Source organism: Sceloporus occidentalis, unplaced genomic scaffold, assembly GCF_023333645.1.
Source record: "Sceloporus occidentalis isolate IW3139 unplaced genomic scaffold, rSceOcc1.0.p SCAF_6, whole genome shotgun sequence".
Taxonomy (NCBI): domain Eukaryota; kingdom Metazoa; phylum Chordata; class Lepidosauria; order Squamata; family Phrynosomatidae; genus Sceloporus; species Sceloporus occidentalis.
Genome location: NW_028316986.1, coordinates 22,101,213 through 22,121,244, shown reverse-complemented (window position 1 = coordinate 22,121,244; position 20,032 = coordinate 22,101,213). Strand labels below are relative to the sequence as shown.

The 20,032-nt window shown below is 43.9% G+C and overlaps 2 protein-coding genes across 3 annotated transcripts in view; one reads left to right on the top strand and one right to left on the bottom strand.

Moving 5' to 3' along the window:
- LOC149310489 (two pore channel protein 1-like) overlaps window positions 1–10,008 on the bottom strand; it is a 35,344-nt gene extending 25,336 nt beyond the window's left edge. For both annotated transcript variants that reach the window (XM_089529059.1, XM_089529058.1), the window contains exons 1-2: window positions 9,932–10,008; window positions 1,186–1,268 (exon numbers count right to left, since the gene is read on the bottom strand). In XM_089529059.1, coding sequence (XP_089385185.1) covers window positions 1,186–1,268; window positions 9,932–9,964 — 116 coding nt within the window. In that variant the 5' untranslated portion in view covers window positions 9,965–10,008. The remainder of the gene's footprint in view (window positions 1–1,185; window positions 1,269–9,931) is intronic.
- A 5,906-nt stretch (window positions 10,009–15,914) lies between these two features.
- On the top strand, window positions 15,915–17,870 carry LOC149310488 (mitoregulin-like). The gene is made up of 2 exons (XM_089528296.1): window positions 15,915–16,223; window positions 17,455–17,870. The coding sequence occupies exon 1, from the start codon at window positions 16,037–16,039 to the stop codon at window positions 16,217–16,219; it is 183 nt and encodes a 60-aa protein (XP_089384422.1). The 5' UTR covers window positions 15,915–16,036; the 3' UTR covers window positions 16,220–16,223; window positions 17,455–17,870.
- Window positions 17,871–20,032: the final 2,162 nt, after the last annotated feature.

Genomic DNA, 20,032 nt, shown 5'->3' with positions numbered 1-20,032 from the left:
ACTGAGAAGCATACTGCCTCTGATACTTGTGGTTATATATAGCCAAAATGACTAGATGCCCTAGCTAACCTTATCCATCAGGCATTTGTCAAATTCCCTTATAAAAGCCAACCATGTTGGTGGCCATGGACTAAATCTAGTCTTAACTAAAGTATGTCAAAAGAATCAGTGAGATTTATTGATTTTCTTCCCCTTCAGTACATGAGGCATTCTCTTCCCCTCTAGTACCTGATTCAAACTGGCCTATTAGTTGTTGGATTTTGGTCTATCACAGCATCTTTCCAAAGGCTAATTGTGCACTGTGTAAAGAAATGCTTTTTTGTCTACTCTGAATTTCTCATCATTCAATTTTAGTGTGTGACCCTAGTTTCTCTTCAATCACAAAGAACTTGGGTCCCATGCTAGGAAAAGGTGGGACATAATGAAAATGAAACAGTATAAACAACGAATAAAGCTGATAGAAAAGAATCAACCCACTTGAAATGTGGTGCTGGAGAAGAGTTGTGTGGATGTCATGGACTGCCCAAAAGACAAATAAATGGGTCCAAGAGCAAATCAAGCCTGCACTCTCCCTAGAAGCTAAGATTATTAACATGTTCTACTTTGGCCATAATAAGACATCATAAGAAGGCATGGTTCATTAGAAAGACTATACTACTTGGTAAAAAAAAAAAAAGGCAGCAAGAAAAAAGGGAAACACATTACAGGTGGATAGACTCAATTCAGGAAGCCCCAGTCCTGAGTTTGCCAAATCTGAGCAGGGCTGTAGATGACAAGTAAACCTGGAGGTCTTTCATTCATAAGATTGCTTATGTGAAACCTAACTTGACAGCAATTAACAACAACAATACATAAAATAAGTTAATAATAAGTAAACTTCAAAACAATAACCACTGCTTTCATAAGCCTGCTTTAAAATTTTACCAACAATTATTAGCCCCATTTATGCTTAAATCTCAATACATACTAATAATCCAGAGTAACCAGAGCAACACCAAAACTCATTCCATTCAATCTGACTTTGTGCCAATGCAATCGTCAGCAGACTGAACCTTTGATCACAAGATTTTGGATGAAATATGGCTGTCCTGCTTAAGGAATGAGAGTGCCTTGCTTGTGTTTTAACACCACAACACTGCATTGGGCGTCAGAGTTACCCATATGACCTAGATCCATACTGTTTACCTGACTGCTTGTGGTGAGGTCTCAAATGGGATGTTCCTGTTGTACTGGGCATCATAGACATAAGCTGCTGCCAGCAGAAGACCCTGTTGACAAGAAGGAGGATATTTTTCAGTGCAGAAATATCTGGATTGCCATACAACAGGAGTGAGCACTTGTTTCTGCCAGGGTCCTGGATTTTAATTGGGAAGGGTCTCTGTCAAGGGTATAGCCAAGGACATTTGGTAGGACCAGATGCAGTACTGTACTTACAGATTTCCATCAAGCATACATAGCACAGCTCAATTCAGTCCACTAGGGTGTTGACAGTATTTTTGGTCACCTTTTAGGGCTACACCTCCAGAAATTGAAATACAAAAATGAAAGCACTACAGGTATTACCAAACAGAGGAAGTAAGCCAAGACATTGTTCTGAAGGATAAAGCTAACTGCAATCTCAGTCAAGGTGGCAGTGAAGAGGAAATGTTTCAAGGTTTGCCTTACAGCACGAGATAAATCAAGAGCAAGGGGATTCCAGTGTCTTGGGCTGCAAAGTTCCTGCTTTTTATGGCTTACTAACCTGACAGACTTGAGGATACACCAGCAAGCACTTGAAGATACACCAGCTGCACCCCTTCCCAGAACTGGAAGACCTAAAGATGGTAATCTTGAGGCTGGACATTTGTAATGCTCTCTACATTTAACTACCTTTGTACCAAGTTCAGAAACTTTAGTTAGTTCAAAACATGACACCCAGATTGATTGCTGGTACACCTAGGAATAAGCCTAACACAGCAATATTAAAATCACTCCATTGGCTGCCAGTAAGCTTCCGGACAAAGTCATTACCTTTAAAACTCTATGTGGTTTGGATCCAGGTTAGCTATGGGATCGCCTCCTCCAGTATAATCCACCCCACACACTCTGATCCTCTGGGAGACAATTCCAATTACAGCCGACCAGGCCTGGACTGGCAACTGACACCCGCAGGACATTTTCATTGGTGGCTCCTAGACTATGGAATGACCTGCCAGGAATTTTCGACAGCTGAAAATGCAGTCTAAGTTTAAAACAGTATTAAACTGTGAATTTTAAACTGGTAAATTTTAAATTTTGTGTTGGATGATGGTAATTTGTCCTATGTTTATGTGTTTTAATTTAATGTGTTAAATAATTTTATGTGTTTTAATCAATGCTGTATCCCACCTCGAGCCTTGGGGAGAGGCGAGTAGGAAATACAGTAAATAGTTCTCCTCCTCCTCTTCTTCATCTTAACATAAGGGCAGATCTGTATGTACCACATTGGTCCTATAAAATAGGGCCCCAAGCTTTTCAGACTTGAAAAGATTAAAACCAATACAGGTTAAGTAGACTTTATATGGAATTCCAAACTCCAGAACATTCCAGAATCCAAAGCTATCCACACGGGTGGCTGAGACAGGGACATCTTTGCTTTCTGATGGTTCAATGTACACAAACATTGTTTCATGCACAAAATTATTAAAAATATTGTGTGTAAAATTACCTTCAGGCTATGTGTATCTGTTGTATACAAAACATAAATAATTTTCATGTTTAGACCTGGGTCCCATCTCCAAGATATGTCTCATTATGTATATGCAAATATTTCAAAATCCAAAAAACAAAACAATCCAAGGGGGCGGAGCTAGCAGACTAGCTCTATATAACTCCTCCCAGAGCCCTTTCAGACCAGTTCCTGCCATAGAGAAGAGAAGGAGCTGGGCAGCCATTTTGAATGGTGAGTGTCTGAATTTTTTTTAAACTCTCGGAGAGTGTGCTTGTTGCTAAGGAGGTGGAGCTTCTGTGAGTCACATCTGTGAGTCACTAGGGGGTGATGCTAGCACACTAGCTCTATATAACTCCTCCCAGAGCCCTTTCAGACCAGTTCCTGCCACAGAGAGGAGGAGGAGAGAAGTAGCTGGGTGGCCATTTTGAGTGGAGAGTGTGCTTGTTGTTGAGGGGGTGGAGCTTATGTGAGTCACATCTGTGAGTCACTAGGGGGTGGGTTTTTTTTTTGATGCAAAGAAATCTACAGCAGAGGCAGTGGGTGAGAAGCAAACCTTGAGTCAGAACCTTGCCTTTAAGTACAAGCTATCAGCCAGGACATGAAAGTTTTATTCCCAGTAGAGTGAGCTCGCTGCCAGATTGGTTGACTGGGCGAACCCAAAAGGTGCTCAATAATGGCTCCTTTCCATCCTGGAGAGAAGTGACCAGTGGGGTCCCACAGGGCTCTGTCCTGAGGCCAGTGTTATTCAACATCTTTATCAATGACTTGGATGACAGAATTGGGGGCATGCTCATCAAATTTGCAGGTGACACCAAATTAGGAGGAATAGCTAATACTTCAGAGGACAGGATCAAAATTCAAAATGACCTAAATAGACTTGAAAGCTGTGCCAAAGCTAACAAAATGAAATTCAACATGGAGAAATGTAAGGTACTGCACTTAGGGCGGAAAAATAAAACGCACAGATATAGGATGGGGGACACCTGGCTGAACAAGACTACATGTGAAAGGGATCTAGGAGTCCAAGTAGACCACAAGTTGAACATGAGTCAACAGTGCGACGCAGCAGCTAAAAAGGCCAATGCAATTTTAGGCTGCATTAATAAAAGTATAGTGTCTAGATCAAGAGAAGTAATAGTGCTACTATATTCTGCTTTGGTCAGGCCCCACCTGGAATACAGTGTCCAGTTCTGGGCACCTCAATTCAAAAAGGACATTGAGAAAATGGAGTGTGTCCACAGGAGGGCGACTAAAATGGTGAAGGGTCTGGAAACCATGCCCTATGAGGAACGACTTAGGGAGCTGGGGATGTTTAGCCTGGAGAAAAGAAGGTTAAGAGGTGATATGATAGCCCTCTTTAAATACTTGAAGGGAAGTCATATTGAGGAGGGAGCAAGGTTTTTTTTTGCTGCTCCAGAGACTAGGACCCGGAACAATGGATGCAAGCTACAGGAAAAGAGATTCCACCTCAACATTAGGAGGAACTACCTGACAGTAAGGGCTGTTCGACAGTGGAACACACTCCCTCAGAGTGTAATGGAATCTCCTTCCTTGGAGGTCTTTAAACAGAGGCCGGATGGCCATCTGTCAGGGATGCTTTGATTGAGAGTTCCTGCATGGCAGGGGGTTGGACTGGATGGCCCTTGTGGTCTCCTCCAACTCTATGATTCTAAGTCTCTTCTGGTCCCAGGCATTTTGAATAGGGGATACTCAATCTGTAGTATGAATGCTTTAGCATTCCTATTCACACGCTGTAAGGTTTTGGGAAATACATTTTATTAAAGCAAACAGAATTTATTCATAAGTCAACACATATAGGATCTTTTAAAAAGACGACTAAATCGGCTTTCCCTATGATGTTGCAGGGATATTGGGCTTCAACTCCCATCATCCTCAATCAGCATGGTCTCATTTCCATCTTTCCCAGGTAGCATAGTAAGGCTATAGGAAGTAAGAGAAGTACTTATAGGTGTTCACAATGTGATTTGGACTGCAGCCTGGAAACCAAACAAGCATGTGCTTCCCAGGTTCAGAGGGCACATCCAGCAAAAAACATTTTGTGACAGAATATAAGTCCATTCACTTGAGAGTACTATGTAGTGCAACAGTGTCAGGGATTCTTTTCAGTGTAGGTTTAGCTATTAAAATGTAATGGTTAACGTTTTAGAGAAACTCAAGTAGTGGACTTAAAAGGAGAAAGCCTGTTCCTGGGATAAAAGATAACCTGACGAAGGCCATTCAGCTTAGGAGATCATTCATCTCAGAATCAAAATAGGAAGTGGGGGGAATCTAGAGTCATCTTATTTTATGCTTTAAAAAAGACAGATCAGTGCAATATATTAAAAGTGTGCTTTTAATATATTTGACAATGCAGCTTGTGAGTAGATACCAAATGTGGGTATGAAAATCATATGGTACTTCAGATGCAACTCCCTCCAGCTCTAACCAGTATGCCCAAGGGTATGAATGCTGGGAACTGCACACAGAAACTCTTGGGATAAAGGCTGAGAAAGCACTTGGCTCAAATACCTCCACTCAGTTTTTTCTGAGCTACCTGCTTTTAATCTAATCCATGAGATTGCCAATTGCCGTATCTGGTTCACTAACTGCAGAAGTCACTTGGAATTCCTTGGAGCAGCAACTCTCAATGTAAAGCTCCCTTTGTTGCAAAGCTGAGTGAAGCAGGGCAAGTGGGTGTGATGGAGAGAGATGGTTTAACCCTTCCCTTCCCTGGGATCTCTCCCTCATCCTTTACAATGCTGCTCAGTCCATAGGAAACAACTTGGAAGTGGGGAAAGAAGGCTGCAGAGTTCTGCTTCCCAGCTGTGACTTCTTTCCACCTTGTGTCAGTAGACGGTGAGCGGATGGTTGACAGCAACATGCAGCTCTGTCCCACCAGTTGTCACTAAAGTAACACAGCCATTGTTAAGGAGCCCTGGTGGCACAGTGGTTAAATGCCAGTACTGTAACCACAAGGTTGTGAGTTCGATCCCAGGGCTCCAAGGTTGACTCAGCCTTCCACCCTTTCGTAGGTCAGTAAAATGAGCACCCAGCTTGTTGGGGGCAATTAGTTTACAGATTATAAACCGCTTAGAGATTGCTGAGTTCACTGATAAGTGGTATAGGAATGTGCATGCTATTGCTACTGTTGCTAAAGGAAGACCTGAACTCCTGGCTTAATTTCAAGAGATGCCCTCAAGCAGGGCTGGCTCTAGGTATTTGGCCACCCTAGGCAAGAAATATTTTGGCACTCCCTGTCACCCCTCATAATTATTTTCACCCCTTGATTTCTGCTGTTTCGTTTGTTAAAGCTAAACATGACATAAAACGTAGGTTCCAATCTCTTGAGGAGAGGGGGCTGTTGACCTTGAGGTTACATTCAAGGTGCATGCAGAAGGCAAATGATGTACCATGTGATCGTACCACAAACACAGGGGGGGGGTGTGCATGTTTATGTTTTGGCCATTGTACAAAAAAACTGTCATATGGTACAGTGGATCCTTGTTATACGCTGGGGTTTGGTTCCAAGATCCCCCGTGTATAACAAAATCCGTGTATGCTCAAGTCCCATTAAGTATAATGACATAGCAAAATGGTGTCCCTAATAAAAAATGGAACATCAAGGTAAATTTATACTTTTTTGGAACATTTTCAAACCGTGTATGCTTAAATCCGTGTATAAAAAATCCGCGTATAAGAAGGGCCGACTGTAGCTTGCTTTTATGTTGCTTGCTGTAACAAATTTTCACTTGAATATTGTTTAATTACGCAAAAAAATTCAAAAAAACCTGCCACGCTGCCCCTAAATTTTGCTATCCTAGGCGGCTGCCTAGTTCGCCTATATGGATGAGCTGTCCCTGCCTCAAGTCAGGCCTGACTCATGGCAACCCTGTGGATGAGATATCTCCAAGCCTCCTTATACTCTCCTGCTCTGCTTAAGTCTTGTAGTTTCATGCCCATGACCTCTCTAATTGAGACTAACCATCTGGTATATTGTCTTTCTCTTTTTCTTCTGCGCTCCACCTTTCCTAGCATTATTGTCCTTTTAAGTGAGTCATGCCTTCTCATGATGGGGCCAAACAGCCTCAGATTTGGCTTCCAAGGAGAGTTCCAGCCTGGTCCTCTAGGACTCATTTGTTTGTCTTTTTGGCTGTTCATGGTATCCCCAGCACTCTTTTCCAGGATCATATGTCAAATATACCAATTTTTTTCTTATCCTCTTTTTTCACTGTCCACTGTTTACACATCCATACATGGTGATGGAAATGCTATGGAAAATTCTTACTTTAATGCTCATTGTATGTCTTTACTCTTTAGGATCTTATTCAGCTCTTTTATAGTTGCCTTTGCTATTCCTAGACTTTTTATTTTCCTTCCTTTAACTGCAGCACACAGAATAAGTACACCCTACATTTTGAAGAGCCCTGGAAATACAAGACAGTTAATGTTGTTGCTTCAGTTTACGTAAACAGTACTATTAAGGTCAATCACTCCCAAGAAGCCTGCCCTGGTGCAGCCACAGGAAAAGACTTCTGCATCATTGCAACAAAGTGCCATTTGATAGGTCCAGATGTCACCCAAGAGCTACAGGGCAGAACTAAATGACTCCCACATTATGGCTTCTTAGATGTCCATTATTGCCTAGGACAGTGGTACTCAAAGTAGTGGACTGGTGCCAGTCCTTGGCAAGTTTCCAGGAAAGAAAGAAAAAAACTATACTCAATGGGAATAAAACATAGTACTGATCTCTGGCTTGTTGGATTTCTTTTTTCCTTTTTAAAAGGCAATCCCCATAGCCCTTCTCAGATAGCCTGAGAAGCACTGGCCTATATGATTCCTTTTTCTATAAAAACGACGACACACTCTCATTCATAGCTGAATTATGAACTCCGCTCCACCTTTTTAAAGCTGCAGTTTATAAGATCAATATTACAGTCAGAAGGAGTTCACTCGCCATAGCAAGTGCCTTATGGTGGGCATATTTATATCCCGTTGTTAGTCCAAGAATCTCAAGGCCCTCATCCACTCTACTTTATTCCCACAACATAGAAGACAACCCTCTGTTGAAAGGTGTGTCAGAGGATGATTCTTTCTTTGTAAAAGAAAATATTCAAACAATCTGCAGAGAAATCAGGTCAGAGGACAAACTTTCTATTTGAAGACCTCTCTAATCTATCTTTTAAAATGAAGAATACAACGCAGGGAGCCTTGATGTTGCCCCATCCACAGTTAGCATCTATACAGCACACAGATGAGAGACACAGCTCAGTGTCTTCTCCACCAGGGTGAGAAGTCCTGCACCACTGTTAAAATCAGGGGTAGGAATCATGAAGCCTTCCTTATGCTTATGATCTGCGACCTCCAGCAGCCCTAGCCACCACAACCAATAGTTACAAATATAGGGAGAATTGCTATCCAGCAAAAAAAGAGGGCCAGATAATTCTTACCCCAATTTAAATTATGCTCACCATTTTTGAAGTTGCATCTAAACTAACAGATATTTTATTTTATGCAAATCTGGCTCCTCTTTTGTCCTCTCCTTTGATGATGCATTTCCCGATCATCCTAAGTGTAGTTGCAATCCTGTTTGGCTAAGGGTAGAGTAGGAGTTCTGCATGAAGACCTATAGTAGGGCTGAGCCATTCGGTGCCTCATAGGTAGTGGATAGAATCTAACAAGCATCTGGCTACATTCCTGTAGCCAGATGCAAAATGGTTATATCAGTGCTGAGATCTGCTTGGGTTCTCAAGAGGTCTCAGTGCAATTGTAATCATTTAATGCCTGGTGATGGCCACAAAAGGGGCACGATGGTATAGTGGTTAAGATGCCAATTCTGGTAACTGTAAGATCAGAAGTTTGGCAGTTCAAGACCCAAGCGTCATGGGACAGAGTATGCTCGCACTTCTAGTCCCAGCGTCTGCCAACCTAGCAGTTCAAAAGCCTGTAAAAGCACAAGTAGATAAACAGGTACCACTTTGGTATGAAGGTGGCAACACCCACGTGACCAGAGTTTTTTACAACGTTGGCTCCCTTGGCTTAGTAACAGAGATGCGCACCATTCCCTAGTCGGACACAACTTGACAACCTTGTTAAAGGGGAAACCTCTAACTTTACCAGGACATAGCCTGATACTTCTCTGGTCCTCCCTGCAACCCATGAGGGATAAAAAGACTGTGCCAGCAGAGGGGGGCTAGCTTCACCGGCTCTATGGGTTCTTTGGGTGTTGTGAAGGAAGGAAGGAAGGGAATACTAACTTCTGAAGTGCCCCCCAAAGGATAGTGCACAGGTAATACAGAGAAACATACTTCTGCATCTGCAAGGAATCTCCTTCTTTGGAGGTCTTTAAACAGAGGCTGGATGGCCACCTCTGATTGTGATTTCCTGCATGGCAGGGAGTTGGACTGGATGGCCCTTGGGTCTCTTCCAACTCTATGATTCTATGTCACTAACATGATGCCAGCCTTTGAGTCCCAGCCTTCCTTTTGCTCTTGGGGACTTCTCTCATCTCCCAATGGGCTTGTTAATGAAACTTCTTCCTTCTCCTGTTGCACCCACATCTGGGGCCCACGACAGTTCCCAGAATCCCCTGGCATTGAGCCAGGCCAGTTCAATTAATTAAGTTACAGTATTTCACTTATTTGTCTGATGTATATGCCGCCTTTCTCCCCAGAGGGACCCAAGGCGACTCACAGACAAGCCCTTTAAGATGATTCCTGCTTTGACTCCTGATTATGCCTGTTCTATTATTAGACTGATTTCTCTCCCGCCCTTCGTCTTCTTCTTCTTCTTCTTCTGAGGCTGGGGCTCAGGGCGGCTGACAACATTTTAAAAACAACACCCTACAGTTAAAACAGACCCAAACAGTATATGGAAGCGGTCCCAAACCGGGGGATCTTGGCTCCAGTGTGGACTTTGCAGCCTCAGCAGAAAGCCCCAAAGAGCGCCTGGCCTTCCTCTCTCCAGCTGCTTCTTTGCGAAGGGAAAATGGAGAGAATGGGGGAAACAGGAGGAAGGAGGAGAAGAAGAAGAGTTGCATGGGGAAAGAAAGCCTCGGCCTGGAGGCGGCTGCAGCCCGGGGCCAGGCGCGTCCTCCTTTTCCCGGACAGGTCCTCCCTTCCCAGGAGGAATCCCCCCAACTCCCTCCAGTTGGAGCAGTCGGGCTCCCTTTCCCCCTCCTTGGCTCCCGGCGGGAGGGAGGGAGGGAGGGAGGGAGCTCCTGCATTTGGCCCCGATGGGGCTCACCTCCTGAGGCGCCCAAGAGGAGGGGGGGCCCATGGCTGGCCCTGCGCAGCTGCTGCTGCTGCTCCTCTTCCCGGGGGGCTCTCCTCCTGGCTGCTGCTGCCGCTGCTGCCGCTGCTGCTCCTCCGGAGGCTCCCCGGCTGGCCTTGGCCTCAGGGGGGCCTCCATCCCAGAGCTGGCCCCCTTTGAAGACCCGCGTCCACACGTGACGAAGCCGGGGCGGGGTCCGGAGAGCAGGGAGGGAGGGAGGGGAAGGGGCCTCGCTTGAAGACAGCAGCAGGGAGCAGGGAGCCTCGGCTTCTTCAGTCCTGCTTTGGGGGGGGGGGCTTTCGAGAGACCCTTCTGGAATCCAAAGCTGGGGCCACGCTGAGCCCAGGGATGGAAGCCGCATTTGGGGTCAATGTTGAGGCTAAGCGAAGAGCATCCAAGTTGGCGGCAGCAGCAGCAGCAGCAGCAGGAGCTCTCTCTCCTCCTCCTCCTCCTCCTCCTGGGGCTGGAGCCCAGTCTGCTTCTCCCGAGACCAAGGAAGCCCCGCTGCCCCCGCTGCTCTCTTCTGCTTTGGCCAACGCCCCCCCCTTCCCCCGAAGACTGGGTCCAGTTCTGGGCCCCACAATCCCCAGAGGACCACCTGCAGAAACTGGAGGGCGACTCAAATGGGGAAGAAGAAGGGCCTCAGAGATAGGAAAAGAGGGCAGAGACAGACGCAACCAGCAGCATTGTCCTTGGGAACGGTTTTCAGTCTCTTGGGTCTCAAACCCACTTTGCAAGCCCTTGAACTGCTGCCCTGCCTCAACGCCAGGGAGGGAGGGAGGGAGGGCGGAAAGTGTAGTTTGGTGAGACATTTCGCCTGCTCTATTCCCAGGATTCCCTAGCACTGAGGCAGGGCCGTTAAAGCGGTCTCAAGCTGGATTCTTTCTGCAGTGTGTTTTGAGCCTTACTCTCTGCAATGCTAGAAATTGGGTGATTGAAGGAGCATTTATTTGGGAGCAGAATTCCTATTAGAGAGAGCAATGGCATCATTTTGTGCTGGTTGTGGAACTGTGGTCCAAATGAAAAAGTAACTTGCTTTGTTGGAAGCTTTGCTCTTACATCGATGACTCCAGATGATAGCAGGAAAGCTGGCAACCCTTGTGACTGTGGTTAGTGCTGACTTCCAAATGGCTGCCATTGCTGGGGCTGGGCACAGAGGAAAAGGAAGCTTGGCATCACAGGGAACTCAAGGTTGTTTCTCTAAGCAGTGCCCCAGGAACGCTGAAAAAGCATTTAACAAACCAGAGACAGGCTTCAGAGGAGTTTGCATAGAAAAAGCACAACAACATTCATTCAGCTGAGTTTAAAGGGGACCTCTCTGCCAAAAAACCTTGCTTGCTTATGTATTAAATACAGTGATCCTTGGGCATCTGCTGGGGTTTGGTTCCAGGACTCCCTGTGGATACCAAAATCCATGGATGCTTAAGTCCCATTATATACAGTGGTGTAGTAAAATTATGCCCCTTATATAAAATAGCAAAAATAAGGTTTGCTTTTTAGAATTACTATTTTTAAAAACATTTTCAAGCCATGGATGGTGGAATCTGTGGATTGAGAATCTGTGGATACAGAGGGCCAGCTGTACACACATATCTAATCTTATTAACACTGAGGCCCACTGAACAGAGTAACAGATCTGAGGTAAGGGGCTTTGAAAACAGTAGTTCAAGGCATCTGGAGAATTTTAAAGAAGGAACAGTGGTAACAATTATTACGTTATTTCACGGAAGGAACATTGTTATTTCCTGGACCCACAAAAGTAATGTGTTGCAGGAAATTTTTGCTACTTGTAAATATTACTTCCAAGATTTGCATAGGATTCAGTTGCGCTTGGTTGAATTGGTGGGACATGTCCAAATGGGTTACATTTGGCTCTGCCTTTGTGTCTTCTGTCCTGCCCATTGGTGGAATGCAGCCCCCAAAACTCTTCCCAAGTTGGGATTTAGGCCCCAGGCCAAAAAACCTTCCTTATCCCTGGCGTAAGTAGAGTTGTTGTTGTGGTGGTGTACCTCCAAGTTATTTTTGACTTATGGCAACCCTAAGGTGAACCTATCAGAGTTTTCTTGGCCAGTTTCTTCAGAGGGGATTTGCCATTGTGATCCTCTAAGGCTGAGAGAGTGTGACTTGCCCAAGGCCTCCCAGTGGGTTTTTTATGCTCGAGTGGGGAATCAAACCTTGATCTCCAAAGCCGTAGTCAACTGCTCAAACCACTATACCAGGTGGTGTAAACAGAGACAGGACCTTAACTCCCAAGCCTAGGGCTTCTTTCAACACTTCATCAAGCAACCAGAAAGAAGAAAAGTTAGACATAGCAACCTTAGTATGCCTATACCAAACCTCCCAATTGTCCCAATTTGGCAACAACAGTCCCAGTTAATCCTCTGTTGTTCAGCATTTTCAGCTGCTTTTAAAATGTCCCAGATTTTCTCTCCTTTTCCCACTTCCTCCTTTGTCCTCAGTTTCATTCAATTGCTGCAAATAGTGCAGACGTACACATTCACTGGGGTTAGGGGCACAAGACCCACATGAAAGTGGAATAACTGAAAATTAAAAAAACAAACACACTACTTGTTTTACTGGAGGGAACATTTCTCTAGGCATTTGTAGGTCTTCCAGTGCAACTCTGTGGTCCACATCTGACTATAGAATTGCACTGGAGGACTTACAAATGCCTCGAGAAGTCTTCTCTCTAGGTCCTCCAGCATGATTTCTGCAGACTTTGCCCATAGAGTTGGGCTGGAGGACCTAGATACTTCTAGAGAGAACATATTAATCAAATCTGTGAATAATCAAGTCTGCAAAAGTCAAAGCCACAACTGTGGAGGGCTGACTGTAATTTGCACTCAGTTCACTCAGCAGAGAAGAGAGTTGGAATCTTGCCTTTCCAAATTGTTTTTATTGTATGCATTCAAGTAATGTGCAACTTATCATAGAATCATAGAATAATAGAGTTGGAAGAGACTGCAAGAGCCATCCAGTCCAACCCCCTGCCATGCAGGAAATCCAAATCAAAGCATCCCCGACAGATGGCCATCCAGCTTCTGCTTAAAGACCTCCAAGGAAGGAGATTCCACTACACTCCGAGGGAGTTTGTTCCACTGTCAGACAGCCCTTACTGTCAGGAAGTTCCTCCTAATGTTGAGGTGGAATCTCTTTTACTGAAGCTTGCATCCATTCTTCCGGGTCCTAGTGTCTGGAGCAGCAGAAAACAAGCTTGCTCCCTCCTCAATATGACATCCCTTCAAATATTTAAACAGTGCTATCATATCACCTCTTAACCTTCTCTTCTCTAGGCTGAACATCCCCAGCTCCCTTAGTCGTTCTTCATATGGCGAATCTAAGTCAAATGCTCAAACCACTATATCAGGCTGGCTCTCCCACTCTCTTTTTCCTTCTTCTAGCTCAGTGGTTCCCAACATGTGGGTCGGGACCCCTTTGGGGGTCGAATGACCCGTTCATGGGGGTCACTTAAGACCATTGGAAAACACCTATTTAATTACAGTTATGAAGTAGCAACAAAAATAATTTCATGGGTTTGGGACACCACAACATGAGGACCTGTATTAAAGGGTTGCGGCATCAGGAAGGTTGGGAACCACTGTTCTAGCTCCCTCTTCCCCTCCCCAGCCAGGAGCCCTTACAGAGGTGGATTAAGGGGAGGCAAGGAAGAGGAGGAGGAAGCATCTGAAGTGAACAGTCACTGCTGTTGCTACTGCCTATTTCTTTGGGGGTCACCAGTGGTGACAGAAACACAGAGTCAGAGATGCTGCCACTGTCCCTCTCTTCAAGGGGTTCTGATGCTGTGAAGAGATGACAATAGCAGCAGGAGCAGCAACAGTGGTGGCAATGGCAGAAAAATAATTATTTGTTTCATTTTATTATTATTACTGAAAATAATTTGGGGGGGGGGTTGTTAAAAATGATCTGCACCAGGTGTCAAATATGCTAGGTCCACCACTGACCTCAGCTTAGAATGACTCCATGAATGAAAGACCTAAGAGTTTGAGCCCTCAACTACCCTGTTCAGGTCTTGCAAACTCAGGGCTGCGGATTCCTTCACTGAATCAACCCACCTCCTCTTTCATCATATGTCCACAGTATGACAACTTCAGTCTACTCATCCTCATGTCAAGTGAGAGTTCAGGTCTGATTTGCAGACATGTATTTTAGCAGACATGTTATCTGTAGAAATTTCCTCCTGTACCATATTTCAAATGCATTGATTTTCTTCATGTCAGCTTTTCGCACTGTCCAGCTTTCACAAACATACATAAAAATTGGAAATACTGTACTATGGCTTGGATGGTTCTGTGAGAGGACTGTAAACTGTAAACACCACTATTGCCACCCGTGGTTGCAGGGGAAAAAAAGAGAGATAAGTGCATGACACAGTGTTGCCAGAGTGAAAACGAGAAGAATCCTGTACCATTGACAGTTGCATAGAAAAGGGAATTTCAGCAAGTGCTGGATCTTACCATTGATGCAACCTAGAATAACATTGGATTTTTTAGCTGCCACGTCACACTGCAGACTCATGTTCAACTTATGATCTACTAGGACTCCTAGATCTCTTTCACATGTACTGTTGTCAAGCCAGGTGTCCCCTGTCCTATATCTGTGTGTGTGTGTGTGTGTGTGTGTGTGTGTGTATATATATATATATATATATATATTGCCTAAATGTACCTTATATTTCTCCCTGCTGAAATTCATTTTGTTAGTTTTGGCTCAGCTTTCTAGTCTATTCAGGTCATTTTGATCCTGTCCTCTGGGGTATTAGTTTGGTGTCATCTGCAAATTTGATGAGTTATGCCCCCAAATCTGTCCTCCAAGTCATTGATAAAGATGTTGAATAACATTGACCCCAGGACAGAGCCCTGCGGGACCCCACTGGTCACTTCTCTCCAGGATGAAAAGGTGCCATTGCTGAGCACCCTTTGGGTTCGGCCGGTCAACCAATTACAGATCCATTTAACAGTTGCTTTGTCTAGCCCACATTTTACAAGCTTGTATGCAAGAATGTCATGGGAAACCTTGTCAAAGGCCTTACTGAAATCAAGATATACTATATCCACAGGATTCCCTTCATCTACCAAGCTGGTAATTTTATCAAAAAAAGAGATCAGATTTATCTGGCATGACTTGTTTCTCTGAAACCCATGTTGACTTTTTGTGATTATGGCATTGCTTTCTAGATGTTCACAGACTCTCTGTTTAATGATCTGCAAACTGGAGGAACTGAACAAACTACACATCTAGCATCTCTGGTTTGTTCATCATGACCTGAATGTGACAGTCTAGTTTGTCTCTCCCATTATATGCCAGAGGAAAAGAATTATTTATTTGGCTTCTTTCTGACAATCTAAGATTGTTGAGATCTGTGAAGGTCACAACTTTGGCAATGCATAGACTTTGCTGGGAAACAAAGAAAGATGTAAAAAGGTTTCCATCCCCCCCCCCCCCCCAAATTGGTAGAAAATTCAGCAGTTCTGAATTACTCTATTCTGACATCTGATATATTAAAAAAAACATTTTTTTTTTGCATGGGCAGCTGAGAGTGACAGCTTTGCTTTCTGATAGTTCAGTGAACACAAACTTTGTTTCATGCAGAAAAGTATTTAAAATACTGTATAAAATGACCTCCAGGTGTTATAAAAATTACCTCGTATGTGTTACAAAGTGTGTATGAAAAACAAATGAATGTTGTGTTTACACTTGGGCTCCTTCTCCAAGATATGTCTAAGTATATTATATGCAAATATTCATAAATAAATAAATAAATTCGAAATCCAAAACACTTCTGGTCCCAAGCATTTTGGAAAAGAAAGGCTCAACCTGAAAAATAAAATGAATAAAATAACAGACGGGCCGCTAGAGGGAGCTACAGAGCACTGGCGAGGAAGAGTTGTAGTCCATCTCCTCCTCCTCCTTTTTTAAATTCGAGCGCACTGCGACCTATTTTGGCCTCCGCGAGCCACCGTAGTAATCAGGCAGCGGAGCGGCTGTGGGGCTAGTTCTGTCATGGCGAACTAGTTTGGGCTGCGCGAGCCACCGTAGCACTCAGGCAAGGGAGCTGCCATGGCGCTCGTTTCCGAGCCAATGTCGGAGCGTTCCGTGAAGGTGGCGGTGCTGCTGGCCTTCGCCTCGGGAGTCCTAGTGGGCTGGCAGGCGAACAGAATACGAAGGCGCTACCTCGACTGGCGGAAGCGGCGGCTGCAGGACCAGCTGGCAGCGACGCAGAAGAAGCTGGACCTCGCGTGAGCAGGTGAGGCGGGACGGTGGCCGGTTGGGGTCAAACTTCCTGTGGCTTTGAAAGAAGGTTGCCCCCCTTTCTCAGTTGGCCTGTGCGGCTGGCCCTTTAAGCGGGTTATTTCTCCAGTGTGGATGCAGCCCTCGTTTTGCTAACTGTCTATGAGCGACTGGTTGGCTACTATAGGAACTGTATGCTGGACCACGCATCTAGCAAGGCTCTCTATGCAGTAGTGCTTTAAATAAATTAACCCCATTATTCTCGGTTGTGCTAAATATTGCCCTCCCAAAATGTTCTTAAAACTGAAGTATGAAGAGAGACTTTGGAGTTTTTCACACAGGAGGAATGCCTCTTGACTTCAAATGAAAAGAAAGTGGAGCCAGAACGCATTCACATGAATTCGCTAGTTCAGAGAATTTACGTGGATTCGAATTGCGTTCGAAGTGGCTTCCCATTGCCCAGAAATAGCTTCCCATTGCCCCAAATTGCGTGTGATCACCTCTCACGCATTAACTTGAAACCCCATGGTGACAATCAAAGCACCCAAGAGATGGCCATCCTGCCTCTTTAAAGACCTCCAATGAAGCAGACTGATCTCCTCATCTGCTGATATGCTGATGACATGGTTTTCTTTCAGGAATTAAGTGGGGGAATGGTTTTGCCTTTCAGTTCATTTCTGTGCCAAGAAAAAACTGACTGAGGTTACTGTTCAGCAAAGGATTATGGCCATGGGTTGCAGCTGTGTCAAGCTTATATTTCATTTTGTTAGCTTTGGCCCAGCTTTCTAGTCTATTCAGATCATTTTGAATGTAGATCCTGTCCTCTGGGGTATTAGCTATTCCTCCTAATTTGGTGTCATCTGCAAATTTGATAAGTATGCTCCCAATTCTATCATCCAAGTCATTGATAAAGATGTTGAATAACATTGGGCCCAGGACCCCACTGGTCACTTCTCTCCAGGAAGAAAAGGAGCCATTGTTGAGCACCCTTTGGGTTCGGCCAGTCAACCAGTTACAAATCCATGTAACAGTTGCCTTGTCTAGCCCACATTTTACAAGCTTGTTTGCAAGAATGTCATGGGAAACCTTGTCAAAGGCCTTACTGAAATCAAGATATGTTGGTGCTACTTCCTGTTACATACCAGAATAGTGTCATTTCAAATAACTTTCCCTTGAGCTTAAAGTTTGGCAAAATCTGAATAAGTATGTGCAATTGATTTTCGTTTTGTTTCTTTTTCTATCAACAGATAGATGCAAGCAGAAGCCACAAGAATTACTGGAAACAGAGTGCATTTAAAACTGCATTAATGGACTTAAAACATATATACAGAAAATCATGTTCTTTCACACAAGCTAGTTATGAAAAAAAGAAAGACACGGATGGAGTTATGTTTCTATCATTCAGTAAGACAAAAACCAACAAAAACAGCCAACATAGGGACAAAAGTAATTTGAACACTTTGGTGGTGCGTTGTCCATGTTTGAAAGAATTGACTGTTTCATTCTAAGACACTTTATGATGTTTGGATATTGCTGAGATTCTGAATATGACTACATGAAAAGACCCTTTGTTTTAAGAAGTTTTTCTGACTGAAGTGCTTCTGAGGATTTACTTATTTTGAAAATTATCTGGTTGTAAGAATGAAGTTGTAAGAATCTATGAGATTTATGTTTGTGAGAGTGAAAACATGCATTCTCCTTCTGATTTTTTTAACCAACCTATCATAGAACCATAGAATTGGAAGAAACAACAAGAGCAATCCAGTCCAACCCCCTGCCATGTAATGAAGGCACTCCCAACAAATGGCCATCCAACCTGTTTAAAAACCTCCAAGGAGGGAGACTCCACCATTCTTTGGCAATGTACTCCACTGTTGTACAGCTCTTAGTGTCAGGAAGTTCTTCCTAATATTGAGGTGGAATCTCTTCCTGTAGTTTGCATCCATTGCTCTGTGTTCTGGTCTCTGGAGCAGGATAAAACTTGCTTGCTTCATCCTCATGTGACATCCCTTTATGTATTTAAACCTGGCTATCATGTTTAAAGTTGTAAACGTGAGGGCTACGTTTGGTCCCCATTCCTTGTCTTTGAATCAGCTCTGAGTTGTACTGTGGTATGAATTCTTGTCTGGCTCAAGTAAATCCAGCAGGCAAAGTATGGGCAGCACTTCTGGCCCTGACTGCAAGTTCCTTGCCTTCCAGAATTCTTTTGTGTGTTGTCCCCATATCATTCACTTCTGCCTTTTAGACTCATGAGGGTATTTAAAAAACAATAACACGCCTGGAAAAGGGGTGGGGAGCCAGCTAAAGGGATAGGAGGGCAGGGGAAGGAGCGCATGTGCTCCTGCTCCTCCCCTCCCCTTTAAGTGACTTCCTAAGGGGGCAGTTATTTGCGTGTTTTCCACATTTGCAAGGGTGTTGTGCCCCTAGCCCTCATGAATGTGGAGGGACAACTGTAGTTAAATGCCTGTACTGCAAGCCAGAAGGTTGTGAGTTAGATCCCAGGGGCTCCAAGGTCCACTCAGCTTTGCATCCTTCGGTAGGATGCTAAAATGAGTACCCAGCTTGTTGGGGGCAATTAGCTTACACATTGTAAACTGCTTAGGAAGAGTTAGTTCACTGATAAGCAGTATAGAAATATACTTGCTAAATGTGCTTTCATATTCTCCTTTTCATCCCTTCTTCTACCAGAGCTAAAAGAAAGGTCCTCTCTTCTGAAAGAGCCACTTTTACTATCTACATATTACCTTCACAAAGTCCCCACTGCTCTTTAAATTATTGTAATCTAAACCAGTTGAGGACAGGAGCATTAGCCATTCCAGAAGAAGGGTGTCCCTCCAAAACACTTAAGATTTAGATTGGATAAAAGGGAAACAATGCTTTATTCAGAGATGATTGGGAAGAGGGAAAGACAATTTCCAGACTAACGTGTGGATGTTTTACCAAAGAATATAAAATTTAGAAATCTTGCATTGGTCATCTGGTGAACACTTAATCCTGATGTGTTTGTACACAATGCAATATAAATGCCATACAAAAAACAAACAAAAAATTAATCTTGGATATTTCTGCCAGCTGTTGTAGAATCTTGGATATTTCAATCAGATAATACTGTTGAGTTCTTTCTTGCTAGAACAAACCCATAAAGCTACAAATTTATACACTGGTCCCTCCATATTCACTGGGGTTAGGGGTGAAGGACCCCTGTGAATGTGGAAAAACCACAAATTTAAAAAAAAAACACTATTCTTTTTACCTAGGAGAATACCTCTCTAGGAATCCCCAGGTCCTCCAGTGCAACTCTGTGGTCAACATCTGCCATAAGTTGATAGTAGAATCCTGCTGGCGGACCTACAAATGCCTACAGAAGTGTTTTCTCCAGGAATGATGACTTAAGGTGAACCTATCATGGGAGCTTGACAAGATTTCTTCAGAAGGGGTTTGCTTTTGCCTTCCTCAGAGATCTAAATGCCACTTGTGTGTTTTTCCACGAATGAGTGAAGATTTAACCCTGGTCTCCAGAGTAGTAGTCCAGTGCTGAAACCACTACACCACACTGCCTCTCTCACACTTCAAGTACTCACTAAATTCAAAGGAACATTATATTCTCACAACCTGAGTGTCACTGATTTCAATGAGAAGTTAGTTGAGACTAAAGTCATGAGAAGGCAAGTCTCATTAGAAAAGTCAGTAATGCTAGGAAGGTGGAGGTTTCTCTCATGTATTTTGTGCATTTTGATTGTCCCTAAAAAGCAGTATTTTGTGGATTATGGATATTATTATACTTTGCAGTACCCCTTGACTATCTTTTATTCCCCTTTCCCCTTG

Bases quoted from the DNA above. Each gene is read 5' to 3' on its own strand.
- LOC149310488 (XM_089528296.1), top strand. From the start codon at position 16,037: ATGGCGCTCGTTTCCGAGCCAATGTCGGAGCGTTCCGTGAAGGTGGCG.